The sequence below is a fragment of the Aquila chrysaetos genome, chromosome 11 (genome assembly GCF_900496995.4).
Source record: "Aquila chrysaetos chrysaetos chromosome 11, bAquChr1.4, whole genome shotgun sequence".
Classification (NCBI taxonomy): domain Eukaryota; kingdom Metazoa; phylum Chordata; class Aves; order Accipitriformes; family Accipitridae; genus Aquila; species Aquila chrysaetos.
This window is the reverse complement of record NC_044014.1, coordinates 23,104,392-23,131,073: the sequence shown is the minus strand read 5'-3', so window position 1 is coordinate 23,131,073 and position 26,682 is coordinate 23,104,392. Positions and strand designations below refer to the sequence as shown.

General features: G+C 37.3%; 1 protein-coding gene across 1 annotated transcript in view; it reads right to left on the bottom strand.

Moving 5' to 3' along the window:
* TM9SF3 (transmembrane 9 superfamily member 3) overlaps positions 1–26,682 on the bottom strand; it is a 52,996-nt gene that overhangs the window by 8,263 nt on the left and 18,051 nt on the right. Inside the window, exons 3-12 of the mRNA XM_030029550.2 lie at positions 26,167–26,289; positions 21,471–21,631; positions 18,000–18,077; positions 16,907–17,038; positions 16,216–16,382; positions 13,390–13,484; positions 11,325–11,455; positions 2,105–2,244; positions 456–524; positions 215–361 (exon numbers count right to left, since the gene is read on the bottom strand). Of these exons, the coding sequence (XP_029885410.1) occupies positions 215–361; positions 456–524; positions 2,105–2,244; positions 11,325–11,455; positions 13,390–13,484; positions 16,216–16,382; positions 16,907–17,038; positions 18,000–18,077; positions 21,471–21,631; positions 26,167–26,289 (1,243 nt within the window). The remainder of the gene's footprint in view (positions 1–214; positions 362–455; positions 525–2,104; positions 2,245–11,324; positions 11,456–13,389; positions 13,485–16,215; positions 16,383–16,906; positions 17,039–17,999; positions 18,078–21,470; positions 21,632–26,166; positions 26,290–26,682) is intronic.

Genomic DNA, 26,682 nt, shown 5'->3' with positions numbered 1-26,682 from the left:
TTGACATTTTTTTTTTATACATGCATACAAGCATGCACAGATGCACATACACACAGAAAGCTCCTGTACAGAAAGGACCCAAGAACTGCTTTTATTCCCTACAGCTAAAATCTGGACATGGGACACTTCGCAAAGACCCATCGAGACTGAAGAACATAACCAGATTGTGAGAGTTTTATAGAAAAGTAAACTATGCAAATAATGCAATACTTACCACCTATAATCCTCTGCGTTTAGCAGGAAATACGTACAAACGATAGTCACACAAACTGTCACAATGCAGAGGATAACCAGAACCAACATCATAAAGCCATAAACATAGTAGATCTTGTAAGCCCAGAATGAAGTAAAAATGAAATACCTGAAGAGAGTAAACAAAATATGCAGATGATATTGTAATTGAACTTAAATTATCATACTTTTTTATCAAATTGGCAAATAGCTGACATACTCACATTTCAATAAAAATTGATCCAAAAGGGAGGATTCCACCTAGGCAAACAATAACAGCTGGTTCCATGAACCTGAAAGATATTAAGATTAGTTTAGGGACAACTTTAATCTTTCATTTATAAACATATTAAGACATATAACCAGGTAATTAATATAGCATAGAGAATTATTTAAAAGGCATGCTAACAAGAACATTTCTGCCTCATACCAGCACATTAGAAAGAAGATTCCCCCAAGGGTGTCATGTATATGGATAGGAGGAGTTATTCTTGGGGAAAGCTGAAACAAAACGTAAGTCTCATGCCTATCACCTACAGGCATAAGGTTAAGCATCTAACCAGCCTTAAAGCCTATGGAAAGAATCTCTCTTGCCCAAAAAGGGCTTAAGCAATCAAACCCCATAACATCCACTAGCCTTGAACGAAGGCAGTGAAAACTCAAAGCTGTTGATGGCTACAAATACAGCAAAAAGCACAAAGAAAATTTTGCAGGGTAATAGTTATATAATTAAGAACGAGTGTTTCTTTTTAATGCTATACTGAGTCATGAGCCTACGGCCAAAAAACATGAATACTCAGCTACCTGTAGATGATACTGTCACTTACTAAAGGTGACCTCTGTGTAGTACTTGCAATGGTGCTGAATCTGGCTAGTAACCAGTGATTTAATTTGCAGCTTCTTTTATTATTTATAGGGAGACTTGTCTAAGTTGACGGTGTGCAATTTCATCATCTTCAAGAGAAGTATCTTATTTCTTTTTATCTGTCATGCTGATCCAGAAAAATCCATCAGATTCCCAAGATACAGGTCACAATATAAATCAAATCCTAGCATCTGAGCTGCACGACCACTAACAAGAGACTAAGTGTGCTGCACTTCCTGGATATACACGTTTCAGTGCCCCCTTCACTTTGTCTGCTCCATTCCTCTGAACAGGGAAAGCAAGAAAAATCTACTTTAAAAAATCCTCTGAGGATATTTTAATTTCCATAGCTTGCTGCTTCCACCTCAGAATTAAATTAATAGGAAAAAGTGACTGCATTCATGATTTTCCAAAAACCCAAGTCTACTTTTTGAGACTAGGCACCCACCCCTTTATATTCACTTCAAAATAATAAAGGCTTATTCGCAATTCGAACCATATACCTGAAGTATTTTAGGCTCTTTGCCATCAACAAAAGTGCAGAATTGGGAGCAGCATTGCAAGCTTCTCCCCACCATCACCCTGCAAATATGTCTCACCTTGTACATGGAGAACATTAAACAGAACAGTTCTGCCTTCAAGGCACATTCAATCCTAAATCTGTAAGAGGTATTAACTAGAGACGAAAGGTTTAGTTTCAAGATACCCATACAAGAACTGGGTTGGGACCATACCTCTTATATTAGAGACTGAAAAGCATTTCAGGCCAAATGTGAATCAGTGATCCAGGACTGTAAAATCTGCTACAACTATTAACCTTTAACTGCACTTGGTGTTTTTATTTAACAGAAAAATCATATTAAGGAAATGTCAGTAGTGGTGTTCTTCTAGACACAACTCAATTTAAATAAAGTTATTCTAGAACAACTTTTAATGATCACATCTAAAAAGTAATTTTTAAATGTACTGAAGTGAATATATCTAGTTAACATGCATGCTTGTCTTTACCATTTTTTCTCTGGTATGGGGCGAGGCACTGCATTTACACGACATGGAAAATTAGGCTGTCCTGACAGATTTCGGCCAAGAATCGTACCAACGAGGTTCAAAGGAAGAATGACAAAGAAACAAATACAGCACACTGCCACCTGTAAGCAAAAAATAAAATAATAATTAAAAAAAACAGGTATGAGATAACAAAAGAAGATAACGAACCCACTCCGTATACATTAGTCCTTAGTAGTTACTGCTATAGAATCATACTCCTAGTTATGAAGCATTAGGAAATATACATCTATTTTATCAAATGGAAGTATTTATTTCCTAAGAAACTTCCTAATAAACATTATTAAGTATATTTTCTTGCATCAATTGAGAGAACAGAACCATTACCGACTTTTTTACTGGTTTCATCTAATCATTATACTCAATACATGGCAAAGGAATGAAATGGCAATCTTCATGGTACTTCATCACAGAAAGTTTTGTCAGCTTCTCTTAAACTTTTGCAGAGTATGCTATCCCTGGGAGTCAGCATCTAGCAGTTAGGCAGTTGTATACAAAACTACAATTCCTGGGTGCAAAATTTTTAATCCAATCCAAAAAAGAAAACCAAACAAGAACTGCAAAGCCATGTTAGAACACTACCAATCAAAATTTTGGGTTCAAATTTCTCCATTATCCACCAACCATGTAATTAAGAACACAGACTACCAAAGACACAAGTGACCATTGGTATGTATGCACAGATACACAATTTAGAAGCAAAATAGCCCTACTTACATATAGAGATTAGGTTTATGCACAATGCAGCATAGTCAAGCCAATGTTCCAGCTCTTTCCGATGGAACAGCCTCTCTAAAATTTTACCATGAATCATCTTTTTTTTTCCAGTATATGTATGTAGCTCTACTTTTGCAATTCCTTGAAAGCAACATATTTTTGTCTTCCAAGATGGGAATATTTAACTGTTTAGCCAGACGTTCTCTACTCATAACTCTTTAGCACAAAATGAATTAGCATTAGACAGTTAACTTTTTGATATTGATAATTAAAGACAAAACAGTTGCCTGTAATGCAATAACCATAATTCTGAATATTGACCCTGTGACCTTCTCTATGCAAACATATGAAAACACTGCCTTTTAAAAGCACTGTTGCCTAAGGCTGTGTGTACACCCTGGTGCCTTCTGAGCAAAGAAGCTATACTCCTTTTTCACTCCATCAGGACACAAAGTCCATGGCAGCTGATTAATCCAAAACAATGGACAGAGGACCAGGTCTAAGAGCCACACACTGACTTGTTTAAGCAGCAGTTACTCCAGGATAAATAAAGGGTGTTCACATATGTTATATTTACAGAAATCTACTGCAAGCAGCTGAAAAGCAAGAACTGCTACGCTTCATGAGATGAGGAGCTGCACTACATTAGCTCAATACAAACTTATCATTAAGTCAATCACACCACTTTAAGGCAACAACTGACAAAAGTCAGTAGGTTATCCCTCTATTACTGACTTGTATATCATTACCAGTCTAGGCCAGATGTGAATGGAAAACATTGCCTGGGGTTGGATGGAGCAAGCCTTCATGCTTCACAGAAGGGGTACACCAAATAGGTGGTCAACAAGCAGAAGCACTGTCCAGACTGCTCTGTATATCTTTGAGGAGAGGTTATTAAAGAATTACATCATAAGCCACTAAAATATGAAACTTCGGTGGTAAATAAGGAAAAGCTAAGGAGTGTTTATACTTGCCAACAATAAAGCAGATTTTACACAACTAATACATGTTTAGTATCTCCCATTTATCTTCTTCCATTATTTGAAAAAACACAGGTAAGCAAGCATAGTATCTTAGGTAGGACACTGAGATTGCCCAAGAATAAATTACAGGAGAAATATACAACTCACTTAATGGATGCAGGTGCTGCCCTTGAAAACTGCTCAGTCTAAAAAAAATAAGCAGGTGAGAATTTTCAGAGAAAAATGTCAAAAAGCATTGGAAACATCAAAGAACATCATCTTGAATGCTACATTTACTAAAATCCTGACCAAAAACTCCCAGCTTGTTTGAGGTGCAGTGGGTAGAAGAGACCTTCAAGAACTAAGGCCTGGACAGGCTCCAAAGAATTTCCGTGCTGACCGTATTGAAACCATTTCCATTTGCAAGAAGAGCTTGCCCTGCTTCCTGCCTGGCAAGGACCTCCAGGTGTGTTGGGTGGCCCCTGTCCACGGTGCTCCAAGGCGCTCTGGCAGGTAGGTTTCAAACCTGGCTGAGGCAGAAAGCTCAGACACAGGCAGTGTGAAAGGGCATCTGTACTGCTTCATCTAGCCACAACTGTCTTTTATAGTACAGCTATCAAGATGTCTGTAGCTTCATTTCTTGATCTCGGAAATTACCCCTCACTGGGAATAGCGGTAGAAAGCGAATCCACTGCTTTACTGCAGAATGAAACTGCCCAGGAACAGTCTTGGGTTCCAAGCTCACCTGGAACAGAATTTAGTAGCTTGTAATCGTCCATCTTGCAAAACACATCTACCATAGGGAATCCACATGGAAAGAATATAACCTTGGACAAGGAACCACGCAAGGAACATCCAGGCCTAATCACTGATTAGCTGGCAAACTCCTAGATGTGAAAAGGCAGTCAACAGCATCTCATTCTAGTGACACCAACTGCAGAGCTGAACGGCTTCAAATCAGGTGGGCAAGGAGAAGGCCCAACTTCTTCCAGCAGGGCTTGGCTATTGTATTGTCTGGGAGACTGACTCAGCAGCAGCTTTGAAATCTAAGATGTTCATCTGCATAAAACAAGCTGAGACAGACCAAGGTTCCTTGAATAATGGCTTCAGTAAGTACTGCCAACCTGTCCCCAGTACACTTGTAATTGGCAGCCGTCAGAAAATCCGAGTGCTTGTGGTTTCATTATCAGATCAGTCAAAGCATGACTGATAATGGTGCAACATCTTCCATTCTATTAACCGTTTGGCTGAAAAATGAACTGATTTCAGACAGAACAGCTAGCATCTTCAGTCAAATATAGTAAGCAGCATTAGGTAAAGTCAATGTTTTGTTGAACAATGAACTGTCTGTCTTAATGCTATGCTATGCTCTGAGGACAGCTAGAATTGAAGCACTTTTTTCCTTTTTTCCTGGAGCCATTCAGGAGTCTAAACATTATCTGAGATAATTCTGTAGTGCAAAGGAGGCCCAACTAAGCAAGCAAGGACAGACCATAGTGCAGGCTCAGGAACGCCTCCCACTTCCACCTGCCTCTGATAAGCTGTCCAAGCTGGTAAAGATGTGAATGTTCTGTCTTCTGAGATAACCCCGCCCTGGTCTTAGTAGGTTGACCAACACAACCAGTGCTGGTTAGAATCAGCACACACACGCATCTTCTTTCTCACTTTCAACTCGCTGTCTGTCTCCATGGTAGTCTACCTGCTCAGACTGATGCTTGCTGAAAACTACTTTCTTCATTCTTGGCAGAAATAGCCTTCTCTGGATGTGAGAGATGACTGGAGATAGCTGGCTTTTCTAGCTTCTGCCTTCTCAGGCATTGAGGAGATTGAAGTAGACAGATGTCTGTAATCTTGAGAGTAGACAACAGACGACCCTTTATTGCTAAAACACACACATACTTATAGTCGCATATTCTGCAAAGTCACTGTACACGTGTACAAACATAAAATATGATTGGTTATATCAACACTGTACACACGCATAACGATATAATTGGTTATACTAACTCTGTACACGCACATAAACATAGAACATAATTGGTTATACCAACTAAAACATGCGAAACTTGTCTCAGTCTAATTGGTTAAGATAAACTGCTGAACTGAGGTTCTTTGTGCCAAGTTCTCTTTATCGTGGAATGGGCACCTGTGTTCTTCTAATTGGCATCTTTCTTTTTTTGTCTTCTTGTTTATTCTGTTCAAGGTCTTCTAAAGGCGTCTGGAATGCTCTTATGACCGTTAGCTAAATATGTGTCCACAAGGCATGTTCCTCTTAATTTCAGATCTGAGGTGAAGACACTGCTTCCTTCCCAAACTGAGCAGGTAGTGCCTGTTGCCACAGATGGCAAGGGCAGTGATGATGCAGGCTGGGCAATGTCTGAACCTAGAGAGCTTACACCCAAACTGAAGCAAACACAGGGCAATGGGGTACACGAGCATCTTAACTGAAAAAGAGATGAAGTTATGAGATTTCTACCTCAAAGGTTTCAGAGAATAAGATTACAATGGCAAAAGCAGCTCAGACATTTACTGGCTTCCATTTCACCATTCCAAATGGTAAGAGGAACGAAGGCAGGATCAACACACGTAGGGGCTCTGCCCTCCTGCAGAAGCACCTCTCTACAGAGGTCACTGGTAACATACTAAAAAAACCAAACACCAATAATAGCTGTTGCATGACAGGCAGAGATAAGAAAGTTAGGTCTTCATGAGCCTTTTAAGAGGAGTACTGCTGTAACATCAGCCAAGAGAAATTGAGAGAACTGTTTTACCTACTACTTCAGAAAGCACAAATTATGCAAACAGGCGAATCTACTACATCTACAAACCCAGTTTTCCATCAAGCAAACAAGTACACATTCTCCATAGTCCATATTACTGAAGACAAATTACAAGAGTTTTTCTACCAAGCCAGTACATTAAAACATACCTATTTTGACTGTTGCATTTCTGTTGCACAAAATATCTTATTTATACACAAGCATCTGATTTAGTTTGCAGGTTTTAGTTGCCATAGAAGAGACTGTCAACCTCACTAAGCCTGCATTCTTTCTAACCCCTTTTTGTTTTGTTTTGTGGGGAAAGAATATTCTACTGCCCTTGACTCAACGTGCAGAATTCAGTTTTCCTTATTTGAAAGGAAACATTGCCAAGAGGGATATAATTTATGTTCTAGGGCCATGTGTTTCATATTTTCTGACAACTGTAGATTAAACTTCATTCAAAGGTGATAATTAAAATTTTTATGAGCATATCTAATATTAAACAGCTACTGGCAGGCTATGGTGCCTTGACTGCTTAATGCACAAGGGAGAAAAGCAATAAAAATTAACTGTCAAAGCAGCAGCTTGATCTTTCCTGTCAGCTATGAAAACTGCACTCAGTCATGAGACTCTCCCCCCATACAGAGGTTACTGAATCTGTACAGTGAAACAGCTTTCTGCACATCATCTGGCCAAACATTACACAGAACAAGAAAAGAATAGAAGGCTTCAAAATAAAGTGTTATTAATTTTATTACAACAAAGTTGTTAATCTAGGGTGCTGCTTTAGATAATAAATTGAACTGTTGAAAATTTAGGCAGAAGCATTAAGCTGTGTCTATTTTCAGCAAAAATGAGAGTTTTGACCAAGGGTTCCACAGTCACTTTCAAACAATCTGAGGAAGCACCCTGCTGAATGTATATAACTAGATGTTTTTCTATTATTAGCCAGGTGTATTTCCTTATCCGGCTCAAGGCATGAAAATCTTTGGTGCTACCAGATCCTCATTTTGCAGTGGCAGCCAATACTCATATCAACTCAAAGCTGTCAGGGATGGCTGCAGCCTGGATTAAGCTATCTGTTGGAGGAAACGCTTTTTTCTAGCTTAAACAAGGTATAAAAGATGCAAACACCAGAGTCTCGATCCCAAGAGAAATTCAGTGTGCATAACCTTATTTAATTAAATCATTAAAAATGCATACTGGAGACGTTAGCCACACAGGAACCTACTGCTCAAACAAAACAAAAATGGTACATCTTAAACAGTTTAATAGAAGCTGCATGGATTCTGCAGTCAGAATATTACATTAGTCATAGTAGCCTTAATGGAAATCTTTAAATTATGTATCACATACAGAACAATGTAAGCAGTCACAACTTATGAAATGCCAGAATTAAGATGGTCTCTTCAAATTCTATCATGCTGTACTCTGTAGAAATTCTGCATTACTTAGTAAGTGTTTCTGCATAGAACTACCACCACACTCCTCAAACATATATGGAGAGGTCACTTCACTTGCTATTATTTAAAATTCTTTTTAATTGATCCATGCTCCATTTTTTGTGTATAATTCAAACACAGCAAAATATAAAGATGATTGATAAATACACTGAAAAGACTGACAAACATCAACAGAAGGTAAGTCAAGGTGTACAACACCTTCAGAACTCCTCTGTGTTCACCAGTAACAGGATATAATAAACAAAAAACCCCAAACATCAAATTTGGGCTCCAAAAGAACAAAGAATTGAACAGTACCCACTGCATTCCTATAAAGGGGAAGAGATGAGAGAAAAAACCCAGACTCTTATATCTCCTTTATATGCTTAGGGAGTTGAAAGCTTTAAACCATTAAGTTTTAAAAAGCTCCCAAATTTGAATAAAACCTGTCACATTCTTTATTGCATTTTGAAGGGAAGGGCAGCTGAAAGATATCCCAGGGAAGAGATTAAGCCTTTGTTCAGGCTCATGATGTATTTCACTACAGAATGTTTGTCACAGTATAGGTGAGACAGCTTGCACATATGTCCACCAAAAGGGCTAAAGGCAGAGTCCCAAGACTGAAGAATGATTTCAGAAACAAGCTTTGGATCTTCCCAGGCCCTGCCACATCTTCGAGGAAATCCCAGACATTGGGAATGAGTTATACAAGATGAATGAAGCTTTGAAGTTCAAAGACAGACTGCAATGACAGTGAGGTGTATGAAGGTCCTGATGAGCCCAATCAATTTGAACATTTCAAGACAAAGTATGGAAGAGCAGATGCCATGTAGATCAAAGATGTAGCAACTATGTGTTAGCTTGGATGTCTTGGCTTTGACACTATCAGCTGTCCTTGCCTACATTCCATAGAAAAATCTGTCTGGAGGGAGGAATTAAGTCACAGAGAAGAGACTACCTAGCGGTTTGCTGGGAAGTGGCAATGCAAAATGCACAAAGCACAGGATGTCATATTTAAGCATAGTCTCTTAGCAACCTTTTAGCTCAGAGACTTTTTTCAGCAACTCAGTTTCTGCTTTTTCCAGATTTACAGTAGTCAAGAAGAGGTGGTAATTCTTGCCAGCAACTTAAATCAAGGAGGGTGGTTTCAAGACATGCCACGGTAAAGGAAGTAATTTCTGTGTTCTAGTACATTTAGATGGCAGAGGTTTTATTTCCCCAAGAAAATAGCAGCAGCAAGTTTGCACTAGAGAATTCTGGAAGCTTCTCTATGCTGAAAACAAAGGTGGAAAGACATAAAGGTATCTTATCCATAAAGCCAGAGGGCTTCCCAGGGACTTCAAACTGAAGCGTAACATGGCAATTACAAACAATTTTCATTCCCTTCCACAAACCAGCTTCATTAGTTGATTTGAAGTCATTAGAGCGTTGCTTATTCTGATGAAGTTTCCAATTCATAACCTGCTCCTACTAAAAGTCTGCTAACTCCACTGAAGTTTTATTGCCACAGTCATAATGATTCAAACACTTTCATAAAACCTTGAGATCATTAAAATCACTGTGTATAAAGAGTCCTAACATCCTGATTAAGTGACCCCTGAAGATTTATATTCCCATTTGCTTTTGCATGTACATGTTTCCATGATCTTAAAATACAAATCAGTTGAACAGATTTACAAGACAAACTTCAGCACAGGTGGAATTCCCTTCACTCAGCATTCCTGACCTCCAAATGGGAATACAAGTGAGAAATGTGATATCATAAATGCTTGCTCAGCAGTAAAACAGAGCCTCTTTCCACATATCAGAGATCAATGTTGTAAACTTTTATGACAGCGTTGTATATGGCTGCTAGCTGAGGAAAGAAAAACCAATACAATATTCCTTTGGGACACTGACCAACTAATACAAACATATCCAAAGATAGAATTTTAGCCTAATTTCTTGAAGAAGAGCACCAGAAAAATTAAGTGAACAGTTTATAAACATGTTTAACTTGTTATAGGCCCACTAAATATAATATCAACAAATTCAATGTAAAAAGTTGGTATTTAGGCATGCATTGAAAATACTGCTAATAAGGAGGTGACTAGAACCAGCAATGTACATGTAAAGTAATGAGTCCTCCATCAGTAAAAAATTATTGAAAGCCTTTGCCTGAAACTGGGAATTGTTCCTCTTTTTATCACCATTTATGATTTCTATCACATTCATTCATTAACAATGTGTTCTTAAGAAGTATTTTCAGTCACATACTGAATTTTATTATATCCCAAGTAATACAATATATAAGACAGAACTTGTGATAATAAGCTTCATTTTGTGGTAGATTTAAACTAAGAAGAAATCCAAGGCTACTCAAACATCTCTGAATAGACTGAACAATTTAACGTATCACAAAACCTGATATGCAAAGAAGGAAGCTATAAAAATGTTAAATCCCAAGATTTGCTACAGATATTGAAAACAAGCCTTCCTGTATTAAGGCATTTTTTAAAGTTAATCGCGCTACTGTACAAAATTAGAAAAAGCAATTTTATGGTGCATATTTCAAAAAATTCTGCTCTCAAAATCATACCCCTTGCAAGCTCAAACAGAAATTCTGCCAAAGTGCTAAGTGATTATTTCCTACATTGTATTCACAGGGTTATTTGAGGTTGCTTGAAAGGGCCATGACAACAAACAAAATCCTGACAAAAGCCACAAGAAACAAGAAAAGTCATCACAATTAAATGAGAAAGTGATCCAACCAGCATTGTTTTTCAAGTGACAGGGTTAATACACAGACACAAGACCACAACTGGATACTAAATACCACTTCACAAAGTGAAAACAGTGATTCATTTTCATAAAGTCAGATGTCCTCAGGATGTCTCATCTCGTATTGTTGCCTGATTTTTTTTTTTTTTTTTTCCTGCTTGACTGCAATGATTTGGAAGTAGCTTTCACTTGGAATCCTTTTGTATTGCATTTTAGCTTATAACTGGTTTGCATTGGCCATCCAGAAGAAAATTCAAGTTGCTAACTTCCTATGTTGTTACAACACTCAGCTTGAATACAAAGCAGAGGTATCATTTTAAGCAGAGAGAAGACTGTTGTGGGCATCCAGCAGCTGTTGCTGTTGTGATTAAAATGAATTATACTTGAAGCACCTTATACCCCTCCCAGAATAAATTTCTAACTAGGAAGCTAAAGCTATGACTCACAATTGTATTTAGACTAAAACACAGTTTTCTTGATGTCTGCAGTGGTGTTTAAATTCTCCAGTAAAATGACTCACCATGGTTCCAAAGGGTATAGCTCTTGAAGCATGATAATAGATGGCAATGAAGTTAATGAAGAAGGCAGTTCCACACACCATTGCTGGAATAAGGAAGGCTCCGATGAACATCTGCTTTATCCATCGCCTTCCTGTAAGAAAGGACATTCCAACGGGACTGGTGAGATAGTGTATTTTTTTTAAAAAGTTACCAGCAAGCTCACCAGAATTTAGGTGTTTGACGACTTTTCTCCCCCCAAAAGGTGAAAGAAATAAGTAAGAACATACTACATCAATACAAGAGCCAAGAGTCAACTAACAGTTTCATTTGACTCCTGGCAATTAATGAGATGCAGTACATTAATCAATTTATTAGGACAGGTGAAAAGACAGGAAAAGGGATACAGCATGAGAACATTTCAGCTCAAGAACAGCATATGCTAAGCTGGCCAAAGAAACCAGGGCATGAAACATAAGTGTATATTCAAGCTACAGATTAGTAGAGACAGAGCAAGCAAAGCTGGCCCTGTGCAGAGCCTGCTCACACCCTGAGAACACATGAGAGCTCAGCACTGCTCCTGGGAGAACTCAGCACTACAGCTGCTTTCGGGCACCACCTGCTCTGGGTTGTCTTGACCCAACAAAGTTGACTCCATACATTCAGGATGCATTAAGGAACTGGCTATCCCTGGTGTAAAGCAAAATGCCACAGCATTTAATATACAGCAAAATTGAACTCATATCTTCAACAGCAGAAAAGGTAGAAGGAAAGCGATTTCTAAACCTCAGGCATAAATGGAACAGCAACACTTGTTAGCAGTTGTTACTAAGTTTAGAGCTCCCTGAGGAGCTCAAAAAACCCTCTTGGGCAATACCTTAAGAATTTTCACTGTCTGTATTCCCTTTATTTTCCATGGTCTTAAGTAGTGTCTATATTTAAATTTAATACACCATAGATGCATCTATAATATGCACTAAATAAAAAACAGTCAGAAAACTAGCATATGCTTTTCAAGACCATCATATGTATTTTCACCATAAGCCAACATAATCAGCATTTCAAGGTTTGATACATATTTGATCTGTAGAAAAAAAAAAAAAAGCAAATCTGGCTCAACTATATAGCACAGTACATTTTACAACAGCAACCCTAATTTATGTAGATCTGTTTCTCTACAAATTGCTAGGTTGATACACATGCCACATGAAAAGAAACATCTAACCTCCAAACTCAGATCAGAGTGCAGTTGAGACTGAACGCTAACAAGTATGCCGTGCTAAAAAGATACAAATTTTCTTTTGTGAACTTACCAGAAATATTTTTTCTAAAGCACTGTAGAAGATAATAGATATTGATTACTCTTTTATTGCAGCATAGGGAATGGATTAAGCTAGTGGACTGCAAGGATGTAATTGGTCACAACTCAGAGGCATAGTGGGGCACACTTGAAGACAGCCTGTCCAAATCTGTTATGTCAATTTTATTGGGCTTCTGCTCCCTATTGATACTAATTTTGAATTTGCTAAGTATAAAGCAGAGCACATAACAGAAAGCAGAAAAAACTTCTTTAAAAGATGCTATAAACAGTTTTCCCCATCCACAATTAATGGTCTACTAAGTACTGTATACTCATCCTTTCCGTGTTAGTAAACATAACCCCCACAGTACCTATAGAGAAGGGTTATGTAGGAGACATCTGGAGAAGATGACATGAACTGTTTAACAGCATGTTACAGAAGAGGGAGAGACTATTATAATCTCTGGATGTCATGAGCCAAACAATTATATACAAGAGTATAACAACCAATTCATAAGATACAACTGTTAACAGTTCTGTAGCTCTTAGTACTTTTAAATTAACCAAAGACTTCAGCTATCTTTAATTAGAAAATGCAGCCAATACCAAATAGTAAATAATATGAAAGTTAATTATACTCGAAATATTTTCTGTTTATTAAGAATTTAATGAATTCCACCTGAATGACCTAACTCCATAAGGACACTTCTATATGCGTGCAAATCAGAAAATAATAACTTCTCCATTTAACAATGTAATGAAAATGCTGAACCATGAAAACAATTTACCTCCTTGTCTAGCATAAAGGCTTCCTCCAAAATATCCATTCACTGGTGATGTTGCAGCATAAACAAATATAGCTGTACTAAGCATTGATCCTCTCCTACAAGAAGGTGATTTTTTTGGTAAATGAAAAACAAACAGTATTAAAGCAGAAGATCACAGTAACATACATACATTTAGCAGAAGCAGTTATTTAATATCTTTAGGTAACGTAAAAATTTAAAAGTGCTTAAATTGTAAAATCTGCCTAAGAATGAGAACTGTTTGTATCCAAAGCTTCTGGCCAACTCTAATTCAATATGGGAAAAAGGGTTCTGACATAGTACGTTCTTTTCTAACATGCATTTATTTTCACTGGAGTATAAAATCTCAACTCTGATTGAAATACTCTGACATTTGGATGTGGGTACCTTGTAAATAGATCAGTTCTTCATACGCATGACATACATTAAGTGTAAGATTCAACTATTGCAGATAAAAGTTCCTCTTAATATGAAGGCCAGTATTAACAAAAATATACTAAGATTGTGAATGATGTTTCTACCATCCCTCAGAAATTAACTGTTAAGATCGAAAGTATTCATCTTGCAGAAAATTAGAAAACCTGATTTAGAAACTATAAATACTATAATGAAGCCACAAATCAGCATGGAGTAGTCCAATCAGAAGAGTTTAGTCATTTTTAAATTATCACCTCATTAAATGTTGGAGTACTCATTTTGGCATAATTTTTCTGAAATTTTACAGGCAAAGCTAATAATTTTAAATCACAAAAGCCATCTCCAAATACATTTTTAAAAATCATGTCTAAGAATAGCAAGATACAAATGTTATTCATGAAGAGAGCTGTTTCCCCATGTCCCTCTGTTACTCTATGATAGCAAAAAGAAGCAGAAGGTTTTCAGCCAGCTTGCTATACTTTCTTCAAATTAGTTGTTCTGAGAGATTCCAGACTATTGGCATTTTGGCTTTTGATGAACCATTACTGGATGCCTGCCCTACTCAAAGAAGTAATCTTTAGTACAACCAGCTTCCATGACTGCATGGATTGAACTAAGCAAATATACCTGCTGGTCACACACCCTAAAGAAGCATTATGCTAACATTCATTTCTTAAAAAAAATAAGCAATAGCTCCATTTTACAAAGCTACTGGTTAGACAGAAACCAATTTTAACACTTCTCCTAACTTAGGACAATTTAGGAACACATGCAAAACCCCAGAAGACCATGCACAGTCTGAAGTGACACATGTAAATCCAGGCTACATGTAAAATGACTAGCAGATGTTAATCTAAAATTATCTCAAAATTTGCTATTCTCAAGCTTACTCACATATGTTTCAAGTATTCTAATGGAAAAGCTTCTCAAAATACAAACCAGTATTAATAAATTAATAGCTGACACGACCAAATTTCACTGAGAGACTTTTAGTTGGCATCAGCTGCATGATCCCCAAGAGTTTTAACAGACCTGAAGAACTCTGACAAGAATCATTCTTGTAATTCTGGTTTACAGCCTTTTTCACTCACATCACTATTCTCCTAAACGTAAGAATTGTCTGTACCAGATTTGGTCAATTGTTCCATTACATACCCAGAATTAAATTCAGTTTGAAAGTGATATAAAGGCCTATTGCAATAAAAGACTAAGTGCACATATATTTTTAAAAATTACTGTTCTGACACATTTTACAATTGCCATTACTAACTTACAGCTTCCCTACAGTGCAAAACATTCTGAAACAGTTTCATTCCCCACCTTAAAAGGGTTGACATGCTGTACAACTAAAAATGTGTATGTAAGTCTATCCAGAAATGTAACCATGGCGCACAAGGCGGGGAATAACACTACATGAAAAATGAAAACATGCCAAGACACTGGTAGTACAGAGTGGCATTTTAAACACGTCATTAAAAGGCAGCTAAATTCAAAACCTAGAGTTCTCTCTAGTGGCACATTCGAAGTATTACAACTTGTTAAAATCAATAGTTACAGGTGATATTCAAGAGAAACATAGAACAGAGATTTGAAATTTTAGTCATTGCTTAAAACAAAGCACTTGTAAAAAAATATTAAAAAAAAAAAATTCCCTCCAGTATCCAAAATACAATCACTACAGAAACAGATGGAAGTCCATCCAGGACACCAAAAATCTCAAACAGATAAAAGGTAAAGGAAGAGAACTAGGTGAACCACAAGTGGTGTGTTATATTTAAACTTGAGTACTATTTGTTTGTTTTAAATGAATTCTCTCCAGTTAGGACCACAGCTCACCTGTTGCTGGAGGTTTTACATGCAACACAGGCTGAGCAGTATCTGTTTGAAAGAACTTCAGAAATTAAATCTCCATTCCTGAGAAGACTTGTGGATAAGACTGGCTTAATTCATTGTCAGCAGTAAACAGGACTATTCACAACACAGCACACTCCTACTTCAGTCTTTACAGGACACGGTGGGGAAAACAGGGTAAGAAATATAGTAAGATCTTGTCACTCCAGATGAAACCAGGAGTGAAATATTTGCCTTTTAACAGTTATTTCCCATATAACCTACCTGTGATGCTGCAGAATGACAAACTAGTTTCAAAATAAATCATGTAAAAAGCAAGCATTAAAAGAGTAAAATTAAAGGAGACCAACTCCCATGATAAGAGTAGGGCAAAGTTTCCTTACAACTTAAAAGAACTCTTCTGAATACTACATCTGATCTAAACATAAAGAGTAAAGACTCTCAAACGCTTTTTTCCAGGCCAGTTAGCACATTCATTTTTGTAATTATTTTGTTCACTTAAGCATTTATATGTGGAAAGCATGGCACAATTATACTTACTCTGTGTATAAATCTTCTATCATTGCAACAACAATAACTATAAGAGACACAGCAAAAATTTGACAACCAGAACCAATAAGCGATGAAAATATTAGAGGATGACTGGATGGTCTAAAAACATCTCCATGGACCTGCTTCCACCCATACTCATCACCTAGATCTCTGTCCTAGGAACAACAACAAAAAAAAGTCTAGTTATGACAATTAATGACAAGCACACAAGCTATGCATAAATTAAAGGTTTGATTTATTAAAGCAACTTCAAGTGCAAGTATGTCTTCTCTCCTGAATGCATCAAATCTAGGAGAAAAGTTTACTTTTCAGATGCTTATGAAGACAACAAAAATTACTACCTGAATGTATGATGCAGTAAAATCAGTCAGATTCCCTCCCTGTCCCTAAAATCCTCTGAAGTGCTTAGGAGTATACACAGGCTTCTATTACACACTCAGAATGGACCCCATTTAACCTAAGTGTGGATATGAACATTAACACAGTGACTACAGACAAAATTCTGGGTTGCAACCTAGACCCGTGTTATAAAGAAAACCAGTAACACTCTCAAGACACACATAAGAGTTTTCTGTCCAACTGAAGAAAGCCATTCAGAGCTGCCAACACAACGAATGCATGAAGAGAAAACAATAAGCCTTAAAAAAAGATTTTAAAAAAGCATGAATGCAGATCTTACCATATCATCCATTTCTTCCTCCTTGCTGTATCTTGCATAATCTTTTCGCAAAGTTCTCATTAATATCATAGACACTAGGCCAACCAGAAAGATCACCATCATAAAAGAATTGAAAATTGAAAACCAGTGAATCTACAAAAAGAAAACACATCCCTAAGGTTTAGAATTGTAAATGTGTTTCAAATCTGTTCCAATAAGGATAAATCATTGCCTAGCAGGACAGCTTGTCAGCACTAGCTGAGTAACAGTAAACACATATTCTAAGTAACACTACATTTGTAGAAAGTCCCACTAAAACTGGCCTGTGAAACACCATACATAAAGCTTTTCAACAGCCAAGCTTGCTCATGACAAGTTATCCCAGCTTAGTTAAGCACCAGCAAAGTTTGAACAACTGGCTGCATGTGCTTCCTTGGTAAAGGAAAGGCAACACAATGTACTGCTGCCTTCCTAGAGAAGAGGTTTAAGTAGTAAAAGAGATGCTCACAGCCAAAAAGCCAAAGGAACCGTTGCTTTGCACAGGACCAAAATGTGCAGCGGCATTATTTTGCCTCTGACAAGTACATCTTCTGGTTTACGCTGAGCTCCAAACAGAATTCAAAACCTCTCATTTTGGAAAGTAGTATAGCTCAGTATACTACCTGTAAGGAGATTACAACCACAGGTTTAAACCATCACAACTGATACCACCAACTGGTTTAGGCTGATGCTTTTTACTTTGTGTTTACTTCAGTAAAAAGTGTACAAATGACCAACTGAAGTTATTCAGCTTACAAGTCACACAGTTGTGCCCCTGAAACTTCACTGCTTCCAAACATGTGAATATGTTTTCTTGAACTGCCTGGTATTTGTTGCAGGCTTGAAGCTTGCCTGCACGTTTAATGAAGCGCTCTAAAAGACTGGAGCCATCCTGTTCAAGCAACAGAACTATCACTTAAAACCTACAGTCCTAGACCTGCCTGTTTCATTGTCCCAGAACACCTGGGACATCCAAAAATTCAAAGATGTCATCCAAAAACTCCACGACACCTTCTGAACTAAAGCAACCATTTCAAAGGGATATTTTGTAAGATTGTCTTAGAATAATACATACTCTGTGCTGAAAGAAAGATGGGTCAAGATACTTGTCAAATCGGTCTTCAAACTTCACATCTGACTTCTTCCATTTCACCTAAACAGTGAAAAATTTACACTTGAAAAGCTCATTAATAATATGTTTAGCCATACTCACATGCAGAACCCCAAAACACTTTTTAAGAATCATCCACTTCAGATTTTTTTTTCTTCAATATGAATCTAGGTTTTCACAAAAACAATGGACTGATATTCTTAAAGACTAATAACTACAGGTCAGACACAGAATGAACATCAGCCACCATGGTTCATGGATCTAATCTTGTCTATGCTTATGTTTAAGAACCTCTTAGCCTTTGCAAGGCTAACCTAAGATGTAAACTTCTAGTTGTCAAATACAACAAACCCTTTTCATGATTATAGAAGGAGCTCAAAGATACTCATACTGAAGATGTCAAAACCAAAATCCATCAAATGATCCTATTTTTCAGTTTTGTTAAACAAATAGTTCTAAGATGATGTTTTTTTCCCCACAGTAGATACCCGTAAAACGATGAGGCAATACCTTTGAAAAATCCTCCCAAATTCACCCAAGATTTCAGAACAAAGGTTAGAGAAAGAAAGCATGTTTAAATATGTTCAAGAATGATGTGTTAGAAAGCAATGGAATTTTTCCAAAGGTTTGTTGTTTTTTTTTTCTGACAGCACACTCCCTTTTCTTAACATTTCCATGTGCTGCATTGTATGAAAAGAGGCTTGTGGAGAACATTACCAGTGTTCATTGAGCGATGACAACACCCTCTACTTCTGCTCCCCCAACAGCAGCTGAGATCTGTTTCGCTGCCACACACTGAGACTGGTAGTCAATGAAATCATCTGTACCTAAACTGTCTGAGTACAGTGCCCAAGAAAAAGATGCAGTCTAACAGAAGTCAGGGAAATAAGAAGATGTAAGAGCAAATTTAAAACAGATGCCAATAGGAAAGAAAAGGCCATAAACTGAGATACAAGCTGGCTGGAAGGGAACTGGATAAAAGGGATCAAGCCGGACCCTAAAAGACAGACATTAGAATTTTAAAAGCTACAAGCTAAAAGCTGCAGCCTAAAATCTGTAAGACCACAGGATTCTGCCATCTAGACACTTCAACTGCCATTAAGTAACTCTGAATCCAGCTGGAAAAGTATGCATTTATGGCCATACTGTCACAGGGTAACAGCATATTACTGCTATCAGTTATTCCACTAGCTGCACAGAGGACTGCTTTGGATTTGGAAGATTCAATTATACTGATGAACTACATGGTGCTAATATGGTAGCATAAAGTATTTTTCAGAATTTTTGCAAGATTGTTTTCATTTTAATTCTTAAATGCAATTTCAGAAATTAAACACAAATTGACACTAAAATTTTTTCAGAAGCATGCCAAGATTAGGAAATACCAAGATTTTTAGCGATCTTGAAACAAATGCAGCCCCCTTGTGCATATCTTTTTAAAATACCTGACAAAGAATTATCCTTTCCAACAGATGTTCTTGTATTCAGTACAGAAAAAAAGCATATAAATGTAGATTGAATACCCCTATCACCCACCACAGTCCTGAGACAGATTAAAAACCCCATGACTCAAGTATTACTCACTTTCAGGTATGATATTAATGTTCATCAGTTCAAATTACAACCTTGTTCAAGATTAGTAACTCAAAACATTAATAGCTTTCAATATTGTTTTAAGCAGATACATTTCTCATTAGAGCATCTGCCACTAATAAGCACTGCTTAGAACAAATCCACCAGACACAATCTGTGAATTAAACACCACACACGCACCAGCCTAGCAAATGCCCAGTGGTGCCAGCAGAATTGGCTAGGTGAGTCTTGAGCTCTGTACGCTAAAAGTATTTTAAGGAAACATCTAATGTTATTTTCATTACCAGCAGATACTCAGTGCTGTCCACCTCAAAATTTACAGAGCAAATGGACTTCACAACGCTAGTGGAATTTGAAATAGAAAATTTCAAAATTTCTACTATCATTTTGCAGTAGAAACAGGGAGATTAGTGCAAACATAATTCTAGAGAGCATATATAGAAACCAATTATCTGCACTTCAAACTCTACAACTTATTCAGCATAAGACAAATGTAATAGTGGCAAGAATATCCTCCGAAATAAAATCTTATGCTGACACCTACTGCTAACACATTATAGAAAAGCAATGCATTAAGAACTAGTTTCAGTATACAAATGTGGCGAACATGAGAAGTGAACCATTGCAGATTTAAGTAACATCAAATAAATAAGGAGGAAAACTGAAAAGTTTAATTTATCTCAGATCAGCAAACATTGTTTATTCATTACCTTTCATCATAGCAATTCAACATAATAGCAGAGGGCTTCAGAGAAAACCTTACTAATAAGGTTTTATCAATATGCAACTTTCTACTGGAATTGCAAAACCAAATGTCGTGGTTTAACCCCAGCCAGCAACTAAGCACCACGCAGCCGCTCACTCACTCCCCCCCCACCCAGTGGGATGGGGGAGGAAATCGGGAAAAAGAAGCAAAACCCACGGGTTGAGATAAGAACAGTTTAGTAGAACAGAAAAGAAGAAACTAATAATGATAATGATAACACTAATAAAATGACAACAACAATAATTAAAGGATTGGAATGTACAAATGATGCGCAGTGCAATTGCTCACCACCCACCGACCGACACCCCACTAGTCCCCCCAGCGGCGATTCCCTGCCCCCACTCCCCAGTTCCTATACTAGATGTGACGTCCCATGGTATGGAATACCCTGTTGGCCGCTTTAGGTCAGCTGCCCCGGCTGTGTCCTGTGCCAACTTCTTGTGCCCCTCCAGCTTTCTCGCTGGCTGGACACGAGAAGCTGAAAAATCCTTGACATTAGTCTAAACACTACTTAGCAACAACTGAAAACATCAGTGTGTTATCAACATTCTTCGCATACTGAACTCAAAACATAGCACCGTACCAGCTACTAGGAAGACAGTTAACTCCATCCCAGCTGAAACCAGGACACCAAAATAAGCTTTGATACTAACCGCTTGCAAAGTATGAAGGCTTACAGTGGGTTTTGGTCCTAGCTCAGAATCCAGTTCAAATCTATGATGCAAATGTCAGTGCTCCAAACATCAAGAAAATGTGTACCTACTGGGGGGTCCTCTATACTTCTAGTCTCCATACCTTTTGGGACATCTTCCTTTCCCTCCAAAACACTTTTCTGCAGATTATAGAAGCTTCAGTTTGTTTTGACATGTTTCAAAATCCCTCATTTTACACTTATTCTTAATAAACCTATCAAGGTTTTTCAGTAATGAAAAAAAAAAATTTGAAAGAGTGAAGATGCATCTTCCTCTAATACAGCCTGCTGTATCAATACATAGTTGTAGGTATACAAGTACTTATTTTTGAGCCATTTCATCATATAGAATTTCTTATTACAGATGCAGCACCAAATTACTTACTGAATATGACATCTGGATTTTTGTGTTTGGTACCAATTTCACCTTTCCTTCACTGGTCAGATTGACATCTACAATTCTATTTCCATTGTAACCAATTTCAAGTTTTTTGTAAGTCCAAAGGTAGTAATCTTCTCCATTTTCATCTGCTTCTCCAACAATACCTGCATAGGAAACAAGTGTAAGCATCCATTACAGGTATGCTTTTCAAATATTCTGTAATTATTTTTTTAAAAATATGCATTACAAAAGTTCTACCAGCTAAAAAAAGCAACATAACTACAGTAAAAAGAACACACCAGACCTTATGCTCTTCTTTTCAACTCTAATACCTCGATTACACCTTCAATCCACAGGTATATGCAAGAAGCATTTTGTAACGGCATTAAAAGAAAAAAGCATGCAGCTACAAACACTGCAGAAGAAACAGAAGACACAACAACAGTTCCTCTAGTTTTATTTTGAATTCTTACCAGATAAACAACTAGCTGAATACAGATTTAATATCCATGAATAGAACTTGGCCAAGACCTCTGTATTTTCCCACCTCCCGTCTATCCTTTCACTCATTTTTCTTCTTAAAAATTTTACTTCCATTCTGTATTCCTCATTAATTTACTTCCCAACACATACTTCTTGCTCTAATTTGCACACAAGCTTCTAATGCTTGCCAAGAATGACAGTTTTTGACTGCTCTGTTACTTTCACTGAAAAATTCAGAAAGTTATCATTTACTTGAAGATTTTTATTACCACCAACATGGAAAGCTGCTCAGATGCTCCTGGAGCATCAGAACTCAACTGAGCTCAGTATTAGCTATGATTAAGTTCTTAATTTTCAGTAAATTACTGCAAAATGTCTAATCTACTACAGAAAAATCCAGAGAATGTACTATGCTGGGGGGAGTGTGTGTGTGGGAAGTCAAGCCTAACAGTCACCAAGTTCACAGGCTACAAGCATCATCTTTAATGTCAAGACCATCACACCAAAGATCACATACAAGATGGAAAGCCACAATAAAAGCAGCACTCAAGATATACAAAGGTGGAGGGGAGTGGAAGAACAAGTAGGTGAAGGATATGGAACAGGTTATTGCAAAGCAGCAGGTATATGAAAGAATGGCACTTGTGCATTACCTGTGCTTTTTAATTTTCAAGGTGGCATTTTTCTGTCATGTTTTTTACTCATGCTCATCTGTCAGGATTGCCTTGTATATGCCATCCACACGAAACATGTGCCAGTTTGTGCCTATGCCATACAGCCTAGCACCTGGCATACCATCTGTTCCCACGGTAGTATCCAAAACCATGACAATACAGACCTCTAAACTACTTAAAGGACATTCTGATCAATCACTACCTGAAGGAGTGAACTAACACAGTGCTCCATATACTTAGGGAGATGTCCTGAAACAAAGACATTCAAGCCTAGCCACCCCACTGTGGGATAGCAATTCAGGAAAAAACAGAAAATGGAATAATTTTATCTGAATGCACTGAAAAAGATCTGGTTGCCTTTTTCAGGTCAGAAAATAAAGTGTAAACCTTTCAAAGCCCTCAAACAGCAGCTGGAAGTCCTTACCTTTAGTTATCAGCAGTTAAGAAAAGTTATTTTATGCCTAGTCTTTACTGAAAATAGAGTACTCCTTACTGCATATTTTGAGGACTTCCTAAGGAGAATTTCAAATATTAATGGTTGTGCATATGACTTTGACATCAGTAAGCCTTACCAAGGTGGAAAGCCACAAAGAACATAAAACATGAACTTAACTAAAGTTTGCCAGGAGACAGGAGGAGTGCCACAAATCCACCTGGATGAGCCCAGAGAAGCGAGTGGAACAGATTTAGGAACAGAATTAAACAGAATTTGCCTAGAATTCTCCAGCAAACATTAACACCATCTGAATCCTTTTCTTTTAAACTCTTCAGAGAATACTTACTTTCTTTTGGTAGCACAAAAAAAGGACTCTAGCCATTTACATTTAGGGAACAAAATTTTGGTTTAATTGGGCTACGAGACACAAACCAACAATGAAAAAAAGAGTGGATTCGGTGATACAGTACATACAATACAGGCTGGCTAGCAGGGTTCTCAGGAAAGTAATCCAAATGAAGTGGGTCAACAAGATAGCCTTCACACAGCAACAAAAAAGCCATTTCAGCACAAGATATTTTTAATGCAAGGTAAACCAGTTCTGGTAACTGAAGGTAACCAGTTCTGGACACTATTTTAATTAAAAAAAAAACACAAAACAACTTCTCAGTATTCAGAGTATTTCAGAAATGCCATCATAATTACTAAAGTTCTTACTATATTTTTTGCAGTCCTAATGTTTTTCATTAGTTCCTGAAATTAACAGCTATGTGATGACACTCAATCAAGCATAAGATATTAGCTTTCCTTAGTATCTCCACCACCACATCACATGGTACTAGGCAAGTCTATACAATACAGTCCAAGACACCAACAAGCTGGAGGAGCCATGTGTATTGTATCACTCATGCCATATTCATAACAGAAATATATATAACTGTTCAGTGAGCAGCAAGTCTCCGAGGACTCGGAGCCTGAAATATTCCTATTGTTGAACAGAGACCCAGCAAAACCAGAATTAATGCAGATAAGCTATATTCACAGTTTTCTAAAGTGTGCTTAGAACACAATGGTCAGAAAGACTTGTTCAGCCTTGAGGATAAACACTTCTGATCAGTTCAGGTGCATCCATTCCTTTCTCAGCCCCCCCCCATCAAGAACTGATTAATTTTTTGGAATAAAACCCAGGCTAATATTGACTGACCAATATGCAGTACTGCTAGTTCTACCTAGCCCTCAGGAGACATAGACCAAAATCGTCAGCACCATTTGCTTTCACATCTGATGTCAGATTATATCCTTGCATAATATTACCAGTACTTACGATGCTGCAGTCATCTATTAAGTAACACAACTTGAGGTCCTGGTTCCAAAAAACTATCAAAGCCAGCTTCTTAATATCTTACAAAGATGATACCTAGATTCTACGTGTTTGTTAGCTGTAGCATTAGGAATGACTTCTCGTGGATACAAAGCATATTACTGAAGAACATTAAAACACCGGAATCACAGTAAAACAGATTTTTCAGCTGAGAGCATAAAATTTAGTCAGTGTGTAGAAGATTTAGTAAGTATATTTGTTCTTTGGTATTTGATGTGAGAAAAAAATGTTCCCAAATAACATCAGAAAAAACAGTCCTAAGAAAGAATGTCTCCAAGACTCGCTAGCCACACAGGATTCCAAAGAAGTCAGCTTAGCATCCATCATCCTTGGGCAGTCTAAAGCCTATGTAGCTGCCACTAGTCTAGGAAAATCATTCATTGATCTTTTGCTGAAAGACCAAAAGCATAAAAAAATATTGTAGCAACAACTGTCACTCACGCATGCTTTTTAAAAGCCTACTAGCAATTGCGCAAGTAGTAAAGGCCACACAGGTTAACTACGGTCTACGCCAAGCCCTGCCACAGAGCTGTTACACACACTAAGCAAATCAGCTGAAAAGAACAAATACAATATATGAGTACTTCTCCTGTCAGGCATTATAATGTCATCTCTTAAAAAGAGATACATTTAAAAAAAAGCAAGAACCTTCCCAACTAACAAATAAATAATAAATAAATAAATAAAGCACTAGCATTTCTGGCTGGCGCTCATGTTCATCAGATAGCTACTTTCTAAAACCGATTAAAATTATAAAAAAGAGCTAAACCCCCCACCCTCTGTCAGAATGAAAGAAAGAATGACGGGTAGCATTATTCAGCATACTACCTATCAAAGGACTTTTGTCATGTGGCTTGAACTGTATTTTTGTAGGTGTTGTGGGATTTTGTTTATTTTCAGTGGTTTTACCTCTTTCACAGACCACAGGCAACAAAGACCTTACCTTAACAAAGCATTCTGTGGTGCTTTTCATTTCCCTTCAGTTTATATCTACAACAGGGAGATTAGGGCTTGGGGGGTTTGGTTGACTGCTATCAGTGCAAAGTACAATCTGCAGAGCACTCTTTACCAGGTATGTGATCACAGGTTACAAGGGAGTAACAAAAACCAGAGAGCTTAGGAGACAATGGCAATAAAGACACATAAATTTTTATTCAAGACACAAGCACTTCTAAACCCAGATTAATAATACTCAGCAAGAGCAATTTTAAGAACTGTGTAAGAACAAGTAAAATGAAACTCCTTCATATAACCACAGACTTCACATGCAAAACTGCTAAAAGCCACTAAATTACCATAGAAGTAAACCAAACAGCTCTTGTGTTAGTAACAAACACAAGAACTAGCAAAATAAAGTTTAAATATTGAAAGAGGTTATGAAAGTTGTTATTCATGAACACATTAACATGGACTTTATATCTGACCTATCTATTTACCACTCACTTGAACATTTAAAAGAATTTAACCCTAAGAACTTGGTATTATTAAATCAGTGCTTGAGAAAAACACAGCTTTTCACTGCTTTTGTAATTCACTAGTACAAGCCATCCCTACTGTTCTTTCAATGCAATAATCCTTCAATTTATTTGTATAATTTGGTCACATAAGTTCTATATACTTATGAGATTCTTGTAATGAAGCTTAGTCATTAAATGACTCCATGAAACCCACTAGCATAGGACTCCTGTAGCTGTAATCAAGTTGTTTATGCATAATATCACTCACCCCATATTGGCAAGTCATCAATATACATCTGGTACCAATAGTGATTTTTGATAGCATACACAAATGCATCTCTTCTTCCTTTGTCCAAGTCAATTTCACAGTAAGTAGTCTGCATTACATCGTCTGCAAAAAATTAAAGCACAGTTAATGATTCGTTAATGAGCTGGCTCAAAGCAAAGGCAAACCAAGCAAATGGAGGAACAGACATTGCTGGAGTCTTTAACCCCTCTCAGCTATCCTCAAGTAGGTAACAAAAAAGGACATTTAAAAAGGAACCATTAAAGCAATTACATGATTGTTTTTGTAATTCTACCCTTCCACATGCAGAAGCTTCCCACAGACTGGATAGGAAAGGTTTCCAAGTATCCTTTTGTTACTCCTCCCACACTAAATTAAGATCCATTAGCTGATGGCAGCTTTACTTGGACAGACCATGAGACCTCTTTAACGAGAAGTATGGAATTGTTAACAAATACCTAAAACTTTGTATGGTATTATCACTCCATTTTAGCATCA